Source organism: Natrix helvetica (genome assembly GCF_964273705.1).
Source record: "Natrix helvetica genome assembly, chromosome: 1".
Classification (NCBI taxonomy): Eukaryota; Metazoa; Chordata; class Lepidosauria; order Squamata; family Natricidae; genus Natrix; species Natrix helvetica.
The window spans coordinates 341,580,387-341,592,267 of NC_138548.1; the positions used below are offsets into that span (position 1 = coordinate 341,580,387).

An 11,881-nucleotide genomic window follows, 5' to 3' on the forward strand; every position below is an offset into this window, starting at 1 on the left:
TAATCAGAATGTGGTGACTGACGTAGAGAAAGAGCAGCCTAAAACTTTAAAGCTTTTTCTAAGGGCACCAGCTTCTAGCATCTTTGGCCTTTTCCTAACCCAGGCATTACTACTGAATGGAGCCTCACACCTGTAGTTTCCATTGCTCATACTAAATAGGATCTGGCCACTTACCTTCTGACTTATATCTGCTAATATGTGATGCAGTCGACGACTGGCGCATAGATTCGACACTGCAGGACACATCTCCATCCGGCTTTAATCTACTAACTGAACTCATTTAGATAAAGATTTTTTAAAAAAAGGTAAATGTTTGCATTGGAACAAAGAATGTTTCTACTGCACATATATAAAAAAGAAGGCCTTGAGCCATTCCACCTCCTGTGGTGATGAAAAAAACTGAACCAAAGTATTGATGTCCCCAAAGAATCTTTGTTACTGTTCTGAAACAAACAAGTTCAAATTAGGATTTTAAAAAACAAAAAAAATCCCCCAAAGGTACCCAGCCCATGTACAGCATTTTTAATAATATATGATTTGGGGGATTTAGGGGTTTCATTGTTTGCTTTTTTGCTGTACGCCACTCAAAGTCACTTTGTTTGAAGGCCATATCCCATTTTCCCCCCTCCTCCCCATTTGTCAGATACAGGCTGACGGAATTTGAACCCAAACAATTCTTATTGTGGTGGAGAGAGAGAAAAAATGGAAGGATTTTCTTAAGGAGGCTGCTTCAAGGTCCTTGAGAAAAAAGCAAGGTAGAAATCTAGCAAACCAATACGTATAGCAATCAATACATCTTAATTTAAGTTGGAGGAGCTGCTCCCTCACCTCCTCTTCTAAGTCTTTTTCTCCCTTCTGTGTCATTATCTCCTTCTCCTTTACACTTCAGGCCTGCCTGGAAGAAATAAAATTTATGTATTAATTTTTTTGTTTATCCAAAGTTCTCTGGATAGATTGGAAAACTATTTTAAAAAACTGAAAATCTCTAAAAACATTTTTAAAACAATCCCCAAATATATAGAACATTGAATTCATTCAAATACGGTATAATTAATAGAACAGAAAAGATTTAAAATAAAATTCACTATTCCAGTGTAGAGTGAACAATTAACATAAAAAAGGTAAAGGAATCCTGTGGATTTTACTCTGCTAGTTCTCCCCGGCTGTAGGGGGAGATGCTCATCTCCATTTTAAGGCCATTCAGCCGGTGCTGTCCAAAGAATTTCTTGCGGTCATATGGCCAGCATGACATCTTGGAGCGCTGTTACCTTCCCACCAAAGTGGTACTTATTTATCTACACGCATTTGCATGCTTTCAAACTGGCAGCAGCTGAGGCAAGGATGGGAGCTCACCCCATCGTGTGGTGTCCAGGTCTCGAACCTGGGCTGCCAACTTTCCAGCTGATAAGCCCAGCATCTTAACCTTTGAGCCGTCGCACCGCCTCATTTAACATCAAACAGGGCACAAAATGACAGAAATGTTGATGAGGAGCAGAAGGCCTGACTGGTTTTGAAATACGTTACAATTGGGTCCTAGTTGGGGGTCCCTTGAGAGAATATTCCATGAAGGGGACCTCTCCCGACAGTCCTCAGTGTCACTTTCCAAACATCAAAAATGACACCAGAGCCCAGGCGGCAGAGGTGGTATTCAGCAGGTTCTGACCGGTTCTGGAGAACCAGTAGCAGAAATTTTGAATAGTTCAGAGAACCGGTAAATACCACCACTGACTGCCCCCCACCCTCCCATCTATTCTCTGCCTCCTGAGTCTCAGCTGGGGATTTTGCAGTATCCTTCCCCTTACATCAGGGGTGTCCAAACTTGGGAACTTTAAGACTTGTGGACTTCAACTGGCTGGGGAATTCTGGGAGTTGAAGTCCACAAGTCTTAAAGTTCCCAAGTTTGGACACCCCTGCCTTACATAAAGTGATTCAGTTAACAACTGTAAGAAAGAAAGGCAAGAAAAGTCGTAACATGGGACAAAGCTCACATAACAAATTTCTCACTTTAACATACATTTTGGGCTAGGCGGTAAGTTGAGGACTACCATTCGTTTTTCTTCCAACCTGTTAACACTGGGAGGGAAGCAGCTTTCAATCAATGAGAATACAGGGAAAGAGTCTGGAAATGGAATTTGGTGGACAAATTTAAAATGGAGTCCTTAACCATGCTCTTTTTGCGGGCATTCACCAAAGTTACTAAATCTACCAATTTGGAAGATTTAAAGTAAAGTAAAATTAAAAGGGCTTTCTCCTAGTGATAACCGAAGAAACAAAAGTTAAGCTAACAAGTGAGGCTACAATTGTGACATGGAACATTTGAGGCTTGTTCATGTTCCAGGCTGATTGGAAACCGGGGGGCAACAGCAAATGTGTTGTGGTGTTTGAATAAAAAGGATTGGAGCAATGAAAAACAACATCTGGTCATAAGAGGGGATGAAACTATATGAGACCGCAGGAGGCACTATAGTATGAATTGTGGGAGGAAACAGACAAGGAAGAGATCTAGCGAAAGACAAAGAAGGGATGATAAGGACAATCACAACAAGATGCAGAAGATTTGGACTTCTGACATTAGAACAGGTTTGATGCCTTTGCAGAAAGAAAAGGCTTCAAGCATTTAAATGAAAAATGAAAAATGAAAGAAATTGCCGAGGAAGTAAAAAATGAGTAGTCCATGAAGATTAGAGGGGAGGCAGCTGTGTCAAATAAACAGAAGAATCACTGTTCCTATTAAATCACTATTATGAAACACAAACATGTGCTGACTGAACACATAACTTCATGATATTTGCTGTCTGCAAGAAACATGGATTCAAGTGGTACATAAAAGCCAGCTATTCTCACTTCACTTCAGGGGTTCAAACTACGTATGGCAGGGGTGTCCAAACTTGGGAACTTTAAGACTTGTGGACTTCAACTCCCAGAATTCCCCAGCCAGCCATGCTTAAGTCTTAAAGTTCCCAAGTTTGGACACCCCTGGCGTATGGAAACTCATGTGATCACAGGCAAACAGCATGATTATAAGGCTAGTCTATTGCCAAAACAAGGGAAAGACGAAAACCATTTCTTCCACTCTAAAAAGAGTAGCTTTTCTCCAGAGGTGGTATTCAGTAGGTTCTGACAGATTCTGGGGAACCGGTAGCGGAAATTTTGAGTAGTTCGGGGAACCGGCAAGTTGTTGGATGTGAATGAGCAAAATTCACAGTAAATTAATAAAAAGGGTTTTTGTCGGGACAAGGATATACCACTTCATAGTGCTCTACAGGCCTCTCTAAGCAGTTTACAGAATCAACATATTATCCCAATCTGGGTTCTCATTTTACTGATGTTGGAAGGCTGGAAGGCTGGTCAAACTTGAACTCCTGGTTGTGAGCAGTGAGTTCGCCTGCAATACAGCATTCTAACCACCGTGCCACCACAGCTCCTTATCAGTAGAATGCTCCATTAGCAGACAAAAATGATGCCGCATATACATAAAAGACTTGCCCACGGTAGTACACAAAAATCAAAGTCTATACAGTGATACCTTGGTACTCAATTGCTTTGAAACTCATCGAATTTGCTACTCAAACACATTTTGACGGGAAAATTTCATCACAGTACTTATTGCTTGTTTGGTACTCAACACACAAGCTAGAACATATCGGTGTCAGCTGTCTTGTGACTCACTACATTATTCCTTATGGAAAATTTTGTTTGGCACTCATTGTTTTGAGTACTCATTGTGCCTCCTTGAGCCAATCAAGGATGAGTACCAAGATACCCAGGGGTGGTATTCACTTACCTTCCCTACCGGTTCGCAAATGCGACCGTGTCCTCATCCACGCATGCGCTCAACCTTCTGCGCATGCGCTCTTGCTAAAAAAAAGGTGCCTAAATGGGATGCCATAGAGCCGGGATGGGTGGGCGGGGCCAGCCGCCAATTCTGCTACCGGTCCGGGTGAACCGGTCCAAACTAGTAGAATACCACCACTGAAGATACCATTATAAAAGCCAAGTCAAAAAGTGCTTGGTGCTCTCTGAGCGAGTTTGTTTTCTTGCAGACGTTTCATTACCCAAACTAGATAACATCATCAGTGCTAGCAGTGTCCTAGCACCTGCTAGCAAATACCACCTCTGGTTGTGCCCCAGAGTGGGGTGGGAATGGAGATTTCACAATATCCTTCCCACAGGAGTGGGGAGGGAATGGAGATTTTGCAGTATTCTTCCCCTGTCACGCCCGCCAAGCCACGCCCACAGAACTGGTTGTAAAAAAAATTGAATTTCACCACTGCCTTCATGTCAACCCTGAGCTACAAATATTCTCCTTTATTAGTACCAAGCTAGGGGTTTTCCTCCTCTTTTTCCAACTCAGTGGATGCTTAGGTATCCTCTCTAGATGTCTACAAGAAGCCTGTAATAACAGTACTCTCTGGCTAGGAAACATTACCCCCCAACTTCATTCCTTACAACTAGGGAGATTTACTTTCTGAGACCCTGATTTAAATTATCTGAATGATGGTTGGACAAGATAGATTGAAGCACACATGGTCTGGTAAAAATATACCTGGCCAAATATAAAGAGAATTTTTCAAGAGGGCTTGAAACTGAATCCTGTGAGAGTTGAAAGAAAAACCAGAAAGAAATATCAAAATTAAAGTCTAATGCGCTGTAGAAGAAAGTAAGAATGTTGTGGTTATGAAACATTAACCACTCAATAAAAAAAAACCAGAAAGAACATTGGAACATAAGGTTCACGGCCATTTTTTAAAAAAAATACGCTAATGCCTCAATTATGGCAAATAAATAAGATGAGATTGAATTCCTAGTACAAAAAGACACATGACTCATAAATGTAACTGTGACCTGTTAGGATGGCTCCCATGTTTGGAACATAGCAATTGAAGTGTACAATTTGTTCAAAAGGAACAGAAGCAGTGGAAAAAGTGGAGGAGTTCCACCAGTATGCTAGAAGTACAGGTAGTCCCCAACGTACGACCACAATTGAAACCAGAATATTGAACATTGATCAAAGCGGTCATTAAGTGACATGGCCCATGTGACCGCTTCGCTCAAAGAGCACAATCTCGACTCTCCCAGCTGTAGTGGTTAAGCTTACGTAATTCCATTAAAATTGTTCTGCACATGTGCAGAACTCAAAAACAAGATGGCACCGCCCACGGCGGCATCTGGGGAACCAGTTCAGGGGCATGGCAGGCCTCGGTCGCCGTTGGTTCCAGCGACCTAGGCCGCCATACCACTACCGGTTTGGCCAAAGCAGGCCAAACCGGTAGGAATCCTCCACTGATGGAGATGCCTCAAAAGGTAGGGAAAGCCTTGGAGGCCTCAGCCTACTCCCCACACCACCAGACCCTGGAGGTCTCATCCGGCTACAGACCCCAGCAGTGTGCGCAAAATGCTCCATTTAACTTCGCATTGCTCTGCAGCTACTCACAGGTACACTCAATCAATGCTAGCATGGACTTAATGTAAATGGGTGACATTCTCATAATCATATGGAAAGTTCTTGCAATTTATGCTCCCTGTGGAGCCCTATAACTGGCTGAGGCCTCCTGGGCGTGGTGGGGTAGGAAATGTTCATAAGCTTCATTTCTGCACCCCCATGGAAGGATGTGAGCTCCCCTCAGCCAACAGCTCTTCCAGCCAGCCCCAAGAGATAAGAAGGCGTCCTCTCACCTGTTGGCAGCAGCTTGCAACTTCTCCGCCAACTTCCCTATTAACTTTCTGCGGAAGCCGACAGAGAAGATCGCAACTGACAATCACAGGATCACGGAGTACTTGGCAACCAGTCCTAAATGCGAACAGATTGTGAAGCACCCAAAATGCAGACATGTGACATGCGTGTGTCAGAACAATGTTTTACGACGGCTGCAAGGGCTTTGCGAATCATAAAGCACCCTTTGCAAGGCTGTTGTAATTTAGGTGGGGACAGTAGGACAGGGATGATAGGCACTCTGCTGCGCTTATGCACGCCCCTTACAGACCTCTTAGGAATGGGGTGAGGTCAACTCTAAGGTTACGTCAAGTCTAAGGTAGACAGTCTAAGGTTAAAGTTATGGGGGTTTGAGGATGAAACCAGTCAGGTAGAGCATTCCAGGCACTGACCACTCTGTTGCTGAAGTCGTATTTTCTGCAATTGAGTTTGGAGCGGTTTACCTTTAGTTTGTATCTATTGTGTACTCATATATTGTTGCGGTTGAAGTTGAAGAAGTCATTGACAGGTAGGATGTTGTAGCAGATAATTTTGTGCCTGGTGGCATAAGGTATTCTGTTGCGAGCAGAGGAGCGGAGGACTCTTCTCGTGAAATATCTCTGGACTCGCTCAATTGTATTAATGTCTAATATGCAGTGCGGGTTCCAGACAGATGATTGTTTATTGTGATTTGTTATTTTAATCCCTGACTGCCTTCAGTTACCTGTTCTTCTTCTCTTTTTTTTGCCTAGTAATTTTTTATTGTTTTTCTCTTTTCATCATATGTTACAATCGTTACGTCAACATTTTGTACATTGTCATATCGTCTTATCTATACATGTTTTTCTCTTTTCACCATATATTACAGTCATTATGTTAACATTTGTACCTTGTTATATCATCTTATCTATACCTGTTTATAATATTCCGCTTCTATATTTACATACTTTTATACACAGTTCTATACGTATTTATATATATTGTTTTTGGCTTAATTGTTTTTCTTGTTTTCTAACCATTCATACCAATTATTCCAGATTTCATAATATTCCGATTCCTCTTTATCTTTTAATTTTAGGGTTAATTTGTCAATCTCTGCGCAGTCCAGTGGTTTTTTTATCATTAATTCGTGCGGGGGGGGGGTAGTAGTTTGTTTCCAGTATTGAGCGAAAGCGGGTTCCAGACAGATGAACTGTATTCGAGAATAGGTCTAGCGAAGGTTTTATATGCCCTAGTTTGCAATACAATATTACTGGAGAAGAAGCTTTGCAAAATTATGGTTAGCAACTCTTAATGCCTTTTTGGCAATGCTGTTACAGTGAGCTCTGGCACTGAAATCATTGGAAATGAGTACTCCAAGGTCCTTGACAGAGTGAGGGTCATCCACAAGACAGCATCCGCCCAACTTGTATTTGGTGTTCTGATTTTTTTCTAATGGTCATTGAACAACAGGGAGTAAATCTAGGTTACCTGAACACATTCAGAAATGTAAATGGTATTGCAAATACTGCAGATGGTATTTAATTAAAATAAACAGAAGAATGAATGAAAGCATTATAATTATTGCCATCTACTAATGCAGTGGTGGGTTGCAGGTGGTATGCCCCGGTACGGGCGTACCGGAGCCTGCCCGGAGCACCGGGTACCGTTCTAGTACGGTGCTCTGGAGCCCACCCGCCTGCCCACGCTCCTTACTTGTCTTTAAACTCTTGGGTGCTTCCGCGCATGGCGCGTATGGTGCCTGCACAATGTTCCGCCGAGCAGCTGGAGCGTCACGGAGGCGTCGCTGGATGGTAAGATGCATGCATGCGCTGCACACATGTACGTGCATGCTGCACGGGTTCATGTGGAGGACGCCGGGCCCTGTTGCAACGGTACCAGTTGCAACGGGATCCGGAACCCACCACTGTACTAATGCCTGTTTAACAAACATCATCCCCCAAGAGATTAGAATGGCCCCCCATTCTTCCAGAAGATGCTGAAGACCTGGGGTACCCAGAGTGGGATGGAGCCCATTAAATGCCTTATGTGATGTGTTGTCACCGGACTGATGGGCTGGGGGCTATTATATTATTTTATTAATTTATTATTTGATTATTTTCTTTTATTGGTTTTATTTTTTATATATATGTGATGATTTTATATCCCCTGTAAGTCGCTTTGAGTCGCCACGTGCGAATAGGCGGCAATATAAATGTTCTAGTAAATAAGTAAAAATAAGAGTAAGGCGTGGAACCAAACTGCAGTTCTTTAAAAGAGCATTACGTAATAGCAATGGAACTCAAATCACTGAAAGTACATTCTGTTTGAGTGTTAGGAAAATATTTGTAATTATGAGAGCAGCTTGATAGTAGAAATAACTATTTGTTTTTCAAATTTATATCGTCACCCATCTCACCAGAAATGATTCCGTACTTATTTTGTATATCAAATTATACCTTATATAATTATTTAGAGAGATGGCAAACTATTCTTTGCCAGACGTTTTCGTGCAAAAGTACCCCCATCTGTCATTGATGCTTTCATTTAGAAATCGGCACAGAGTCCTTGATGACCTACATAAATGATACCTTCAATTCATGACATCAAAATGCTGTAATCATAATATTTGGCACACACTATTTTCTCAATTCACCTGCATATTCTAGGTGCCAGATCCACCGTCTGTACAGCAACTCACAATTACCAGGTACGTCAGTCATGGCGCACTGCACAGCCACCTGGAAAGGACAAGTGACAGCTCACCGTTACAATGTGCCATCTAATTTATCCACATCACTTACCCCATATATCACTTAGGGCCAGCCCAATCTGCATTATAATTGAGGCAGCTACTCACTGTTTTTGTCTTTGTCTGTGTGTGTCTGTTTACAAGTACTACTTGACTTACAGCCACAGTTAAGCCCAAAATGCATCTTGCTAAGCAAGACAATTAAGTGAATTTTGCCCACACCATTTTTCTTGCTACAGCTGTTGAGTGAATCACTGCAGTTATTAAGTCAGTAACACTGTTGTTAAATGAATCCGGCTTCCCCATTGACTTGACCAGAAAGTAGCAAAAGGTGATCCATATATGCAGTGGTAAAATTCAATTTTTTTTTACTACCGGTTCTGTGGGCGTGGCTTGGTGGGCATGATGTGGCTTGGTGGGCGTGACAGGGGAAAGATACTGCAAAATCCACATTCCCTCCCCACTCTGGGGCCAGCCAGAGGTGGCATTTGCCAGTTCTCCGAACTACTCAAAATTTCCACTACCGGTTCTCCAGAACCTGCCAGAACCTGCTGGATTTCACTCCTGCATATATGACCATGGGAAACCACAACCGTCATAAATATGAATCAGTTACCGAGTGTCTGAATTTTGATCACGTGACCACTGGGTTTGCTGCAACAGTCGTAAGTGTGAAAAACGGTCATAGGTTCACTTTTTCAGTGCCCGTTGTAACTTTGAACAGTCACTAAACGAACTGTTGTAAATCAAGGACTAATTGTGCCCTCAAGCCAGTTTTTGACTCCTGGTAGCTGCCTGAGCTAGTCCCTGCAGTTTTCCTGGCAAGGTTTTCTGGAAGGGGTTTGCCATTGTTTTCTTCTTCTTTAACAGGGGCTGAGAGAGAAAGTGACTGGCTAAAAGTCACCCACCTGGCTTTCATGCCTAAAGCAGCACTAGAACTCACAATCTCCCAGTGGTTGGCCCAAACACATCCAGCTGACTTTGTGCCTAAGGCAAGTTTAGAAGTCACAGTCTCCTGGTTTCTAGCTTGGTGCCTTAACCACTACTACACCAAACTGACTTATTAGAATAGAATAACAGAGTTGGAAGAACCTTGGAAGTCTTCTAGTCTAGGGGTCACCAACCTTTCGGACCTCAGGGACCACCAAATTCATAATTTTAAATCCCGCAGACCACTAATCTGATCTGGGTGGGTGGGTGTGGCTAGGTGATCATGTGACTGGGTGGGTGTGGCCAACTCAATGTCACTCACATCAAGGTGCGCCTCACCTGACTCTACTCGCCCCTCCCCTCCCAGCCACTCCTCCCCTCCCCGCCCAGGCCCCAATAGGAAGCAGTTGCGGGAGCTAAGCAGCCATTACGAGAAAGAGTTAGAAAACAGCTCAGTTCAAATTGTATCTGAGCAGGAAGGAGGCTCAGCAGAAGCACATCACTGAGGACTACGAGCATAGGCTTTCCAAGCAGAGGGAAGACCTACGGGAGTGCAAGACCCGGTACCAGCGCCTGGAGGCTCAGCACGCTGGGATGGTCAGCCAGTTCTAGGCCATGATGCAGTCCCATTGGAACAAGGCCCTCTGGCTCTTTGCCACCAGTGGCACTTCCCTCCAGCCTTCGCCCAAAACTTTGCACCAGGAGGCTGAAGCAGACCCCAAGTCAGAATTTCTACCCCTCTCCGACTCACACAGAGACACCCAGAAAGGGGAGACTCTCTGCAGCAACACAAGTGTTAATTGCACGTATCCGGCCCAGGGTCCGTAGTTTGAGGACCCCTGATGTAGTGCAATATAAAAAATGCAAATAATTTTTTGTGGACCACCAAAATTTTCTCTTGGACCACCAGTAGTCCACAGACCACCAGTTGGTGACCTCTGCTCTAGTTAAACCCCTGCTTAGGCAAGAAACCCCATATACCATTTCAGACAAATGGTTATCCAATCTCTTCTTAAAAACTTCCAGAGTTGAAGCATTTAAAACTATTAAAAGGTTGTGAACCAGAGCTCAATAAAAGAATATTTTTGAAAAAGCCCTTGTTGGAAAGCTACACACTTTTAGGCCCAAGGATATTTAGACTATTCCTGCAGAGAACATGGAGGGATCTATTTGGCTGCCATTGAGGTGCAGTGGTTAGGAGGCTGGACTGAGATCAAGTAAACCAAGATTCAGGTTTCAAATTAACCACAGAACCCAATGGGCGACTTTGAGCCAATCACTGCCACTCAATCTAACCAACCTTTACAAGGTTATTGTGAGCAAAACTGAGGGGTGATTTTTCATTACACCACCTCGAACTTCTAAAAAAAAGAGAGACACACACATCAGAAATTAACAAATACACCCACAGCCACTGACAGATTGTCAAAAGCTTTGCACCAGTGCCCCAACTGAACTCATTGTATTTGCTGCGCTGGATTTATTAACACCTTTTTTTCCTTGACTTCAGAGTAATCCCAGCTGCCACAGTAATCACAAGAGAGCCAGAGGGCAGTTTGCAAATCAATTTGATTTAGAAATGAAGCACTCCTTAATTTAGTCCCAGTGTGCACAACTACCTGTGTGTACCCTGCACTTCCTCATGCCAATGCATTCCCGCCCACCGCAGCTATTATTATCCAGTCTCTTCCACCACCACCACCCTCCAAAATGGAAACCACTTCCATAACTAGGAATTTTACCCAACTTTAAACTATTCACATCACAAATAAGGCAGCACATTCCCACTAAAGCCCAATTCCTTTCGTGCATGAAACCACGGCTTTGAACCGTGATTCAAACCCCAACCATCTGCACTGATGACCGAGGGGAAGAGTGCCTCTGAGCATGTGCCAAGGGCACTTCTCTGGCCGCCAAAGGGGAGAGAGAAGGGAGGGAGAATAGATCTCTCTAGCGCAGGTTGGAACCTTCTAGCTTTCCAAAAGTATCCCGGGTTCTTCGCCAGGGTCGCGCGCCTCGTCACCCCTCCTACGCCCACCCCGCCAAGGCTGGAGATCTGCAGTACGAACCAGGACGGGACTCCGAAGCTGACTCTCCCTTTCCCGCCGATGCGGGTCCGGACAGCTCCTTCCCCATAGATAACTCCCAGGAGGCTGTTTGGAGTTTCTATGGAAACTAAGAGCGCCCGGGCAGATGCCGCTGGGCGGGGAGGAGGCTCACTTTGCCCTCTCCTCATTTTAATTGGTTTATTTATTTATTATTAGGATTAGGATTGAACGGGTGATGCATTCCGGTACACCGCAAAGTCATTGCGATGAATGAAGAGGGTTGAGGAGAAATAGCACATTTCATAACTAGCAGCTCTCAAATACACACACACACACACACACAGAGTCATTCTTTCTATTTCTGTTTCTCTCTTTTGCTCTTTTGCTCTTTTGCTCTTTTGCTCTCCCTCTCTCTCTCTTTTGCTCTGTCTCTGTCTGTCTCTCTCTCTCTCTCTCACACACACACACACACAAAGAGGG

At 43.7% G+C, this 11,881-nt stretch overlaps 1 protein-coding gene across 7 annotated transcripts in view; it reads right to left on the reverse strand.

Moving 5' to 3' along the window:
* The window catches only part of TTLL3 (tubulin tyrosine ligase like 3), a 58,427-nt gene extending 46,913 nt beyond the window's left edge, over positions 1–11,514 (reverse strand). For 6 of the 7 annotated variants that reach the window (XM_081947437.1, XM_081947436.1, XM_081947433.1 and 3 more), the window contains exons 1-4: positions 11,423–11,514; positions 8,328–8,412; positions 829–895; positions 175–270 (exon numbers count right to left, since the gene is read on the reverse strand). In XM_081947437.1, coding sequence (XP_081803563.1) covers positions 175–270; positions 829–895; positions 8,328–8,333 — 169 coding nt within the window. In that variant the 5' untranslated portion in view covers positions 8,334–8,412; positions 11,423–11,514. Of the gene's footprint in view, positions 1–174; positions 444–828; positions 896–8,327; positions 8,413–11,422 lie in introns of all 7 variants that reach the window. The other variant, XM_081947434.1, reaches the window with a different exon arrangement.
* Between the last annotated feature and the right edge of the window lie 367 nt (positions 11,515–11,881).